This window comes from Eublepharis macularius, chromosome 9 (genome assembly GCF_028583425.1).
Source record: "Eublepharis macularius isolate TG4126 chromosome 9, MPM_Emac_v1.0, whole genome shotgun sequence".
NCBI lineage: Eukaryota > Metazoa > Chordata > Lepidosauria > Squamata > Eublepharidae > Eublepharis > Eublepharis macularius.
Genome location: NC_072798.1, coordinates 47,777,520 through 47,790,133, shown reverse-complemented (window position 1 = coordinate 47,790,133; position 12,614 = coordinate 47,777,520). Strand labels below are relative to the sequence as shown.

At 44.3% G+C, this 12,614-nt stretch overlaps 1 protein-coding gene across 9 annotated transcripts in view; it reads right to left on the bottom strand.

Moving 5' to 3' along the window:
- The window catches only part of NTN4 (netrin 4), a 71,667-nt gene extending 60,235 nt beyond the window's left edge, over positions 1 to 11,432 (bottom strand). For 2 of the 9 annotated variants that reach the window (XM_054988612.1, XM_054988617.1), the window contains exons 1-2: positions 4,777 to 4,895; positions 3,980 to 4,509 (exon numbers count right to left, since the gene is read on the bottom strand). In XM_054988612.1, the coding sequence (XP_054844587.1) occupies positions 3,980 to 4,509; positions 4,777 to 4,876 (630 nt within the window). In that variant the 5' untranslated portion in view covers positions 4,877 to 4,895. The other 7 variants (XM_054988621.1, XM_054988619.1, XM_054988620.1 and 4 more) reach the window with 7 other exon arrangements.
- Between the last annotated feature and the right edge of the window lie 1,182 nt (positions 11,433 to 12,614).

Sequence of the window (12,614 nt, the reverse complement as noted above, 5' to 3'; positions counted from 1 at the left end):
TTCCACAGGTACAACACAGGATAGAATGCAAGGTAGAAACAACTGAATATGTCTTGTTTCATTGCCTTCTCCATCAAAAGATCCACAAAAAGTATGTTTCCCCCCCTCCCTGCTTGACAGAACCCCAGGTTGTTCAAATCAAGCATATGTAAGAATGCTGCTCTTGGGAGAAAATGCTCAGATCACAGCATCTACCACAAAATTATGTGTGGCAGTGTGCAAATCTTGATAGAATATTTTAGATAATAAGAAATAGCAGCAATACATTGTAGTAAGGCATTTTCAACTCGAGATAAAAACTAGTTTGGTATAAATAGTATATTAACTCTAAAAACAATGCTGCTGTAACTATTGTATTTACTTATTTAAAATCATTTTATCTGTATACTTTTTTAAACTTTTAATGTATTGCATTTTTAAATGAAATTTTTGGATGTGTAATATCCTGCCCTGTGTTTATGCTGGTCTATGACCATAATAAAGAATGATTAATAGATTGATACAGTGCTGAGTGACTAACTCAGAAACCACTTGTGCATAGCTCCAAGAAATATGTACATTCCAGTGCAGGAAGACAAGGTATGATTTATCAAGGTGCTCTTCATGGGATTACATGGAAATAAACACACAAACAGAGATTTCAACAATGGAACACTTTGCACATAGGAAGCACACTGCATCAACTGTACACTAGTACTAAAAACATCACTGAGAGAGGAAAAATATGAATAACATTGTGCAGCCACCATGTAGATTTTCAATTCCAGAAGTGCAACTGGGCTGCAAGGACAAAGCAGCCCACACAGATAAGCACGATGGAAAAAAGGCTCACTAGGGAGGGCAAGACCCCACCTTGTGCAGGAGCCCTTCTCCCCACATCCCTAAAAGCAGATGTGTGGGCAAAGCACTGAAATGCCACAGAGGGTCTCCTATTCTCCTCTTTGTAGTAAGTGGAAACTTGATGAAAAGCAGGGGGTTATGTCCCCTGTACAGAGGAACAAAGTAACTGTGCTGTATGACAAAAGGAGACCCTGTTGGCCACAAACCAACAAAAGGCAGGTAAACAGCCAGCATGCACTTGAGAAGCCTATAGGGAACACAGACAACATCTAAAACTCTGCTCCACCCACTCCACTGCTAGCTAAATATTTGTAACCCATTAATATTTGCAGGATCAAAGCTGGGGCCCATGGAACAGAACAAACAGTAAATGCAGGCACTATTTTAGTGCAAGGCCCTTCATTGAACGGACAATATTGTCTTGATTACTTCACTGTCTTCCTGAACAGTGAAGATCCAAACATAGACATCAGGGAGTCTACTCACGGAAGAGTAAGGAAGTGGGGTTAGGTTATAAAGAACACGTGAATTGCACTTTCTCAAGCGCTTTTTCGAGCACCAGTCTGTCTGTCTGTGGGACTTTTTGCCTGCTCTCCCTGCAAGTGGGTTCAGAGCAGAGCACAACATGGTAGTAAACATAAAAATAAAAACAGTGGTAGCAGTTATAATTATATTTCAAACATCATAGTACAGTGTACTCAGTGCATCCCCATTTTTGTAAGTATCAGGGCCTGTGGGGCAGGGTGGCCATCCACCTGATGACAACTAATGAATACTTAGTCACAGAAATCATTGGTTGATGCAGATGTTGTCATTCTTTCCATGTTTCTCTTCTATCACACAGCCCTCCAATATGCATAGAAGCAAGGGCGTCTCTGGGGCTATGCAGACCATCAGCAAGCAGTGACCGAGGTTGGTAAAATGAGTACCTAGTTTCCGGGGGGTAAAGTGTAGATGACTGGGGAAGGCAATGGGAAACCACCCTGGAAAAGTCTGCCAAGAAAACGCTGTGATGTGACATCCCGCCATGGGTCGGTAATGACTTGGTGCTTGCACAGGGGACTACCTTTACCTAATAGACCAAGACCATGAAGTGCTTTGTATGTGAATGCCAAAACCTTGGATTGAGCTCCATAAGTGATGAGTAGCCAATGGAGTGACTGAAGAATGGAGAATAATATGCATGTTCCACCAGCATTCTGCACCAGCTGGAGTATCTGAGTTGCCTTTGACCTATGTAGAGTGCCTTATAGTAGTCAAGTCAATATTACCATACTGTGGATCCAAGTGGCCAGGTCAGTTGAGTCAAGGTAGGGTGCCATCTTCTGGAATAGACTGTTTGTAGAAGGCTTTTTTTTTTGCAACTACACTAACTTGCTTTTCTAGCTGCATCCCTGGATCCACTATAACCCCTGGGCTCTTAGTTAGAGAGACTCTCAGTTCTCTCTACACAAGACATCTTATACAGCGATGCTCAGGTGAAAGATCTCACACTTGTCCTCCCATTCTGGATACACATGCACTGCTAGGGTGACAGAGGATACTTGAGTCTAAGACTACACAGAAAATAAGTCACTTGAGTGTCCCCATGTAAGATGTCTTGTGTAGAGAGACTCTGAGTCTGCAGGACTCAGCTGAACCCCATCAAAAGTGGGGAGTGCAAAGTCCTTCAGTTTCTCCCCAACCAGCATCATTTCCCTCTTGTTTGGGTTCAGTTTCAATTTATTTGCTTTCAGCTTTTGATTGTATCACTAGGGGATTTGGGTAGAAAGATCTAGAGCTGGTTGTCATCTGTGTATTGATTACAATTTATTTCTCCTAAAGGTTTTACATAGAGGTTGAATAATATGGTGTCCTGTGGAACCCTGTAAGATAATTTCCAGTCTGAAGGTAACTTGTCTCCCACAACAGCGCTTTGAGTCTGATCCATAAGGGATCATTTAAACCAGTCAAAGAACATCACCTGATGCCTACTGCTGCTTCCAAGAGCCTCAACAGGATAGTATGATCTACTGTGTCAAAGTCTGCAGACACCCAGGAGGAGCAAGAGAGAAGCTTGGCCTTAGCCTACATTCAGATGGAGATCATCCACTAAAGCCACCAGAGCTGTCTCTATCCTAGAGCCTGGCCTGCAACCAAACTGAAAAGAGAATGTATGTAGGACTTCCTCGTGCCGCTGGAAGTCTTGGCTTCCTAAGCATGTAGACAAAATCCTATGCACATACATGTTTATGCTTATAGATTCTGTACAAGGTACCTGGAGGAGACTTGGAGCAATTAAAAAAAAAGTAATGTGGACTCACCAACCCACTTTTCATTTCAGAACTAACTTTGTGATTGATCTCCTGACATTAAAAAAGAAGAAACTGCTACTTCTATTTCACTATTTCCCACCATATAATTTTCTTCATATAAATTGGGCTCCTCAAGCTGCATTTTGCTCTTCAGGGGAAGAATAGTAATGCATAATGTCACTCTCCTCCACGGAACGGGGGTTATTTAGATCTCACTATGACTGCCTCTATCTGTTGCTAGGCAGGAGCTTACAATGAAGGATGGTATAGGCAGGAGCCCCCAGAAGAGACATGGCATCACTGGGCCAGATGGGGCTCTGTGGAGCTGACACACAGAACTTCGCAGCTGTGCCAACTTTCCAAGCTTAGTTTGTTTCTCTAGTTGATGCATGAGCTCAAGAAAAGTAATCTCCCAGTCTGTAGATAATTTTCTTCTCGCTCATTAACATGAAGGCAAATGGGTACCATTAGTACAGAGCTCTAATAAAATGCACAACAAACTTGTGTTCTTTTGAGAATCCACATACAGAAAAAAGAAAAGGGCACATGGTCCCCAAGGCTTCCAGATAAAGAGTTATTGTATGCTGAAATGTAACATGTAAACAGAGCTTCAATGGTTAGTTATTCTCAAGTTAAGTGCAACATATAAAATAGGAGAATTATTAAGTCATGTGACAGAACTATAGTGCTGTGACATTACTTTAAACAAATTTCTTAAAACTTAAAACAATTTTAAAATGTAGAACTGCTCTTATTATAAGAAAAATAAAGTTTGATGCTAAGATAAATCTAGATCAAGTCAACATTTAGTTAATTATAGGTCTTTGATATCTTAATTAACTCACCTCTCCTCCAGTGCAGGGGAAGTGACTGGAATATCTAGAAGTGCAAATTGCTCCTTTCTTGGTTACATCATCCTCCAGCCCAAACATTGCTGAACAGTTAGCAGAAAAGTATTTGTAAGGTTTCCATGTTTTTCCAAAATCCTGAGATCTCTCCAAGACCATGGCTGCTGGTCTGGGTGACTTGAATAGCATGATTAAATGAGTGAAATAAAATTCAGCTTCCAAGTCCAGTTGGATCTTCTCCTGGTGCACCCCCTGTGCTGATTGCCACCATGTGTGTGGTAATCGGAAAGAAGAGTCAACCATGGCAGAGGGAGGGTGAGCCAAATGGGCATGCATTGAATTGCATTTGTTGCACTTAGGCCATTTGCATATGAGGTCTACATTCTCACTGTAGGAACAGTAAAACTCTGTGGAATTCCCCCCACATTTTGTATCTGTCCACAATTTACGTCCATGCCCTAAATTTCCCATTCGAGGGTTGCAGGCTGTCTCGCAGTGGGACCCAACTCCAACAACATTGCTCAGACCTAAGAAAGAAAAACATTTAAACAATTAAAATAGAGTTAATGTAAATTACGCTACGTAGACTAACAGCCCTCTAAAGTACTCAATCCCTAATGAAAGTTTTGACTTTGTAATCAATATATCTAATTCTCAACATGTCTCCTTCTATGGATACTTCAATCCAAAGACTGGAGCCAGGAACAGTATTGAAAAGGCAAAATTTAGTCCCATTAATTCCTCCTCTTATATCACAATGGCCCTCCGTGTTCACCAGTGGAATGGAAGCTTACAATATTGGCGTGGTCTTTGCATTCCATGCTGCTGCTTCTCTCTTAACATTTGTACAGCGCTTTCAAGTGCAGAGCATAAGGTAAGTATCAGTATCCCCATATTGCAAATGGATTATGGAGGCTACCTAGTGACTTCCGGAAAGCATCAATATTAAATTCACAGCTCAGTGTGTTAGCCACAACACGATGCCAGCTCCTAAACTTCACTGGTTTTGATGTTATGCCCAGGTTTAGGATGGAAGCTTAAAAAACTGGAGATGACCTAGATATAAAAAAGATTTTTCTATTATAATAAACATTTGTATATGTTTTAGAAGTCAAGATCGTCGAATATCTCATATAGCTGATATTAAAAAATAAATTGCAATAGAACAATTGCTTTGTTCTGTTGTAATACTACATGTTAGCAGAAAGCTACACAAAAATTTTGATACCATATGTCATCTGTAAATCCAGTTTGCATCCCTGGCAGTCACAAGAGACAATCTGACAAACCACTTACACTCTCTTGGTGTGTAAATGTGCCTCAGAATGCTGATCCGAGGAAATGCGGATTTCAAACGAAACTAGACATCCCTCAGCTTGTTTGGAATTAAATATAATATTGAAGACTCATAAGAACATAAGAAGAGCCTGCTGGATCAGACCAGTGGTCCATCTAGGTCAGCATACAGTTTCACACAGTGACCCATCAGGGACAGGCTTACTGGTTCATGGGAATGCTGTCAATGTGGTTTATCTGAATTTCAGGAAAGGTTTTGACAACTATATTGCCAGCCTTCAGGCCTTGGTTTTCATTAGTAAAAAGCAGGAGAAGGGATCAGGGTGCTTTCTAGGGCTGTTTTGGTCTTTGAAGGAGGACTCGTCAGGGCCTGGTCTGGTAGCAACCACGGGGCAACTTGCCACCGTGCAATGTGCATGACTCACCCAGGCCCAGCTGCTTGCTACTGTTCAACAGCAGCCACCCCATGAAAGACAGTGTGATGTGGTGGTTAGAGTTTCAGATTAGGTTTGAGAGCCAGTTTGGTGTAGTGGTTAAGAGCGCAGGACTTTAATATGGAGAATCGGGTTTGATTCCTCACTCCTCCACTTGAAGCCTGCTGGGTGACCTTGGGTCAGTCACAGCTTCTATCTCTCTCAGCCCACCCACCTCACAGTGTATTTTGTTGTGGGGATAATAACAACATACTTTGTAAACCACTCTGAGTGGGTGTTAAGTCATCCTGAAGGGCGGTATATAAATCAAATATTATTATTATTATTCTGTGCAAGCTCACTGAGTGACCCTGGGCCAGTTACACACTCTCATCCTAATCTACTTCACAGGCTTGTTGTGAGAATAAAATGGAGGAGAGGAGAATGATATACACTGTTTTCTGTCACCGTTGTGAAGAATGGCAGGGTATAAATGAGGTAAATAAATAATAAATATAACTGAAAATGAGGGAACAGATATAAGGTAGGTTGGTGGATGAGAAGGTCAGAAGCCAGGAAAAGTGAGGGTACGGGGATTGCCAAGAGGAGGGAAAGAGGAAATCCTTTGGGGAAGGGGACACAGGGGGAAATGCAAGGTCCCCACTGTACAACTGGGCCCAGCCCAGTAGCTGGCATCATGCAACTGCACAACTGGACCACAATTTTCAGAGGCTGCTGAGGGAGAGAAGGAAAGAAAGGTGAACAAGACAGGCAGGCAAATACCGTCTCTCACCGTATGAGCCCCAGAGGACTCTTCGGTCTAGTGGAAAATATCTTCTAAATGTCCCTGGCCCTAGGGAGGCCCGCCTGGCATCGGCCAGGGCCTTTTTGGTCCTGGCCCCAGCCTGGTGGAATGCTCTGCCTTGCGAGACTAGGGCCCGGCAAGAATTGCTTGCATTTCGCCGGGCCTGTAAAACGGAGCTATTCCGCCAGGCATATGGCTGACGCCGGGCGGTGCCCCCCCCGTGAAGGGTGGGGTTAAACTATTCCCCCATGTGAACGCAGATGCTGCTGCCACACTTATTATTACAGTATAGATCTGGTCTGGTAACATATGTAATAGATGTAGATGAGATGATTGTGTTTTTAAGATGTTTTTAATGATGTGTATATTTGTATTCTGTTATCCGCCCTGAGCCTACAAAAGCGGGGAGGGCGGAATATAAATACAATAAATTAAATTAAATTAAAAGGTAGATTGGCTGGTGAGTGGGAAAGATAGAAGGAAGCAGGAACAAGGGGGCCAATGGGGGACTTTCAAGGCAACAAAAAAAGAAATCATTGCAGAGGGGGAAAATGAGATGCTCCCTGCACCTCCTTGTGGGTCCCCAGCTTGTATCCTTAAATTCTCAGCAGCTGCATGCATTCCTTGCACAGATATTGAGCAGTTAGGCTGCATCCACGGGGGGGGGGAGGTGAATATATTCCCTTGCCACAGCAACAGCAAGTAGAGTGGGAACAGGGGCCCCACTTGCACCTCCCTCTTTTCCCCATGGCACCTGCACAAAAACTCAGGCAACCATAATTTCTCTGGAGCCCCACTTGGCCTGGAACCCACCATCCCACATGTTCCCTTTTTATAGAGAACCACATTGTAATGCTTTAGTGCAGCTCAGCCATTTGCAAAGTCAAAGAAGCATGCTGCCCCTCACCGATTTAAAAGAGGAGCTTAGCTCTGCTTCTTCTGCATAGTGGTGATGAAAGGAGTGCTCAGGCACTCAGGGTTCCACAGATTCCCCTTTGAGTCAGATTTTAAAAGGGCATTTTAAAATCTAGTTTAAAGGGGGAAACCCCAGGAAGGCTGCAAGCACTGCTCAGATCGTATCTTATGGATGTTTCCTTTTCATGCAAGGGGCTTCCTGCTTTCCATGTGGGGAATAATCCCCGAGTGGAATCTTCATAGAGTTTATGCACAGGAACAAAAGATGCATCCATTCCTTACTCAAAAAGTGATCAGTTAGGGAAGGAGCTGAACTTTGAAGAATTACAGCTGTAGCAATGTACATAATATAGACAGTGATTTACCATGGAAAAGAAACCACAAAATAAAGTTGGGTATAGAGTATAAGTATGCAATAAGTACTGTTGAAATAAATGAGTATTAAAAAAATAAAAGAGTGCTTAAGTGTGAAGGGTGAAATGGGGCCCATCTAGCTCAAATGCATAGAGTACCCTTATACCAACAAAAACAAATAAATATAGCTGTAAAAGTCACTAACATTTAGATCTTTTCAAAGTACTGTATAAACATTAACTAATCTGAACAGTTCTTTTGAGAAGGGCCATCATGTGTTTTATTAGATATGTTTGCCATGGATTGGCTTTAATTTACATACTGGCTGCTCTCTTAAAATTCCTCTACTGCATTATACAGCACCATCAACTTACCTGCTAAATAAACAAGTGAATGTTTGACGCAATAGTTTCGCCTAGTCTAGTATGTTATAGAGCAAATATTTTAAAACAAAAAATACAAAAAATGTATTTTGAATCACAAATGAAACATTTAATTGTTATTACTATATTTCATAAGCAAAGTCCGTATATTTTGTGATTTTGAACACGTACTACACAATAAGTGTGATTTGGGACGCAATTTGGCTTCCTGAGAATCCCAGCTTTTGCTTTTGAAAACAAGCATTTAGCCTCTACAATGGAGAAAAGTTTAAAATGTGCATTTTCTATCTATGACTCAAGCCTGATTTTTATTATTTTGAATCCCCAAAGAGAAACATTTTCATCAGACAACTCTGCTGTGTGTGCTACTGCTGGCAGAGAGAACCAGAGGCAGGGTCTTTTCTAAGGTGGTCCCTAGACTATGGAACATCTTCATCACAGGGGCTTGCTTGGTGCCACATTTACAAGCTTTTAGATAGCTGGTGAACACATTTTTAATTACTGAAGCTTTCATGATTGCCTTATAAAGAGCTTTTCACTGGTCTCTTTTGTGCCTTTGATCTATCTGATTGATAGTTTTATTGCTGATGTTTTGCTGATGTCCATAATGTTGGTTCTAGCTATTTATGTACTTTAGCCTATTGATTGTTGGTTTGTATTATGGTTGCTGTTCATAATTGTAGTATTTTTACACTATCAACTACCAGAACATTAGACATTTTCTATTCTCAGAAAGTGACTCCCCATCTTTCTTCCACTCCCCCCCCTTCTCATTTAATATTTATGGTTAACTGCACACTAGCTCCCAGCCTATATTATACATGCCACAGAACAAAAAAATTGTAGTAATGGACAAGAGTGCACAAGGTAGAGCATGACTCACCTCTAAAACATTCAGGGGTAAAGCATAAGCTTCCTGTTGAAGCATTTTTCAGTCAAAATATACCTGCCTTTGTAATGTTTCATGAACAGTGTTTTAAATTCCATCACTGATATTAATATTAAGGAAGTAAAGTTTGTCTTAAAATCTTTAAAGGCTGAAAATATTAAAAGGATAAACTTTAAAAATTATATTAACCTGGGATTCATATCTAATAATCTGCAAAGCATTTTGAACTGTCACTATGAAAGCCCCCACTTCCCAAAAGCAGAAAGATGATTTTAATCTTTCTGCCTTGGATTTTTCTTCTTCATTAACCTTAGGGAGTGTCTCTGACATCAGAAAGATAATAATGCAGACACTGGTCAGTCCAGGTGCTTATCTCTTTATAGATCAATAAGCTTTTACTTGCATAATACAATGGTAGCAGTCAAGATCTGGTTGTACTGTTTTTTATCTTGCATATTGTTTTCATCTGGCTGATTGATTGCTATATTGTATTTTATGTGTTTGCAACTTGCTTTGCTTTGTTAGCTGCTTATGTGTAAGGAGATAAAGTGGGGTATAAATCAGAAAGGAAGAATGTAGGCATTCAGCTTTCTCTTCAGATTCAGGGGGTCAGTTACCCCTTCCTTGCCATTATGTTTTTCAATGGGCTATACATCTAGCTCTTTAAAAAAAAAACTGTCAGTAATCCCATGTATACTGTAGGCACTTACCTCGAATAATTCATCATACCAAAGTAAATGGTCAATAATTTCTTATTATTTGTATTGCCCACATCCCTCTCTTAGGCTGAATGAAATACAAGATGAACGTCCATTATTCCAGGGGGGATACTGAAAGGGAACTACAAAGGCATCTTCACAGGTGCTGATCCCTCTATCTGCCTTGAATCTCAATGAAAAAAGGCCGGCAATCAGGATGAAATATCGGATGCCATTAAATCCCCCTTCTCGGGGATTACGCTAAGTGATGAGCAGAACAGGTTTCGGTGCGAGTTCGTCGTGTGTTTCTGGAGAAACCCGCGTCTTCTGTCATCCTCCTCCCGGCCAGCCCCGTTTCGAAGTTTGTCTTCGGTGCCCTGAACTTGGCTTTTAAGGCACCGAGGAGTCCGAGGCTGAGCCAACGCTAAGCTTACTTATTTCACAGCCCGCTCACCTTCCTCCCCAGTGGGGCCCGAAGCAGCTTCCGCCCTCCTCGTCTCCTCCACCTTATCTTCGCAACAACCCTGCCAGGTAGGTTTGGCGGAGAGTTCGCTCGTCTACCTGGGAGGCGTTTGCAGAGCCGGGGGAGGAAGCGCTCCTGCTCTGCCTGTGCAGGCCACCGGCGGCGCTTCCTCCCGGGCTTGCCGGCTCGCTCTGCCCCCGCCCAGCCTGCCCCCCGCTCGCCGCGGGGAGAAAGCATGCCCGCGGAGGAGCGCGACCGACCCACCTGCAGCCGCCGCGCAGCAGCCCAGCAGCACGAGGAGCCAGAGCCGGCTCCCCATGGCGGAGCTCCCGGGCAACGGGCATGGAGCCCCGCGCTGGCAGCCTCCCGTGCCGACCTCGGCCGCTCACCGGCGGCGGGGAGCCGCTTTGGCCGCCGGCGCCCGCGGTGTTCCCGCCGGAGGGCCCGCGGAGCCGGGCCGAGCCGCCAGCCCCGAGGGGGGCATCTCCGCAGCTCCTTCTCACCGCCTTCCTCCTCCTCCGCGGCCGGCAGCCCCGGCCAGGTGCATCAGGAGAGGCGCCGCCGACCCCGCCCGTCCGCCCGTCCGCCCGGTCTCCTTGTCCCCGATGACAGCCCTGCAAGAGGAGCGGCAGCCGGAGGAGGAAGCTCCGGTCTACTCCGCTCCCCACCCCCCTGAGGGAGACGCAGGCGGCGGGGAAGCCGGAGCGCCTCTCGCGCCTTCCCCTCCCCGCCCGCCAGCGCCACCCTCGCCTCCCGCGGCCTGAACTCGCCTCCTCCCTCGAGGGGCCAAGGCGGCCGGCAGGGAGCGGGAGGGGGCTCGCCCGCGGCAGCAACTCGCCGCCTGGCGCGCCGCGCCCGCCCCTCGCTTCGCAGCATTCCTCAGAGCCCCCGACTGACCCCCGCTGTCACATCGCGGCACGCCAAGGGGCTTCAGCCTGACAGGCCGACCCGCAGCGGGGAGGAAGGAGTCCCCTCCCGGCTTCTGTTTCGCCCTTACTCGGCTGCCCCCTGCCCCGCCATCTTCTCCCGCGAGGCCTGGGCTCTCCATCTGGCAAGTCCCTGTGCCCCCGTTTGTGTCCCAAACACCTCAGGCAACCGTTCCTCCTCTGCCTGAGGGGTCCTCCCCTCTCCCTTTCCAGCTGTCTCCCTCACAGTAGTAATCCCTGCTGTATTATCTTCTCACTCACAGCGCTGCCACCTGTATTTGCATTTCACTCCACCCTCCGAGCATCGCTTCTGATCGGCTGCTACTATTTCTTCAGGCTGACTTGTTCTCTGTTTCTCCCAGTTCACCCCAAGTGTTATTGCAGAAATATCTGGCAATTATTTATAAGAAGCCACTTCACTCCAGCCATTTTTTTTCTCCACAACTCCACTGGCATTAGATATCTTCCTACACTATTTGACAGGATAGATTTTTTTCAAGTTCCAAAGTGTATTCTGGAACAAAGGAAGCGGATAGACTTCAGGGTCAATGTGGTTCCAGTTGTGGCTTGCGTCTACTGGCCTCATTTTTTATCACAGTCATCCTCTCTCTTTCTCTATAGTAATAGTTACATAACTCCACTGTTGTTCTAGACCATAATTCATCCCTCTTCCTAGTCTTCTGACCCATCTTTTCCTAATTTAAAAACCATTTAGCATACAAAACGACTGGCAAGTGGGAGATTATTCCTGATGGTGGCCATTTATGTGCAACAATTCACCACATGGGTCACAAGATTTTCTCCACTCTAACAGACACAAACAGGGTTACAGTGAGGAGGGGAAAATTCCCTAAATCGTGCCTTGGGCAGATGTGCAGAAACAATTTACCACAGAGACAATAGCCATGGGGAGCAATTGAAAACACCCTCCAAATGTTGGTCATGTTTGGTATTTCCAGAATAAAATGAACATACAGCATCATGTCAACTTCTTTTCAAGCTTCTGCAAATGCATTGTCACAAGAACTTATGGCCTTTAAGTGACTGAAGAGGCAGGGCTGGTTGTTAGGGAATAAAAGCCATTAAAAGCTAGAAATTGGGGGGTTTTTTGCCTGAAAATATCAGTTCTCAGAACTTGTGAAACAGTACAGTATTAAAATGAAAGGCAACAACTGTGAAGACTGAAATTTCTCCTGCACAGATTAATATTGACATTAGAACTGTACACATTTTAAACACATAAAGTTGCTGTATACTGAATCAGACTATTGGTCCATCAAGGTCAGAATTGTCTAATCGGACTGGCAGCAGCTGTCCAGGGTCTTAGGTAGAGGCATTTCACAACATCTACTGCCTTTTTTTAAATTGGAGATGCTGGGGATTGAACCTGAGATTTTCTGCATGCCAAGCAGATGCTCTACCACTGAGCTACGGCCCCTCCATTGAACACATGGACAATGAAGAACACTGAGCAATTTACATTTGCATAC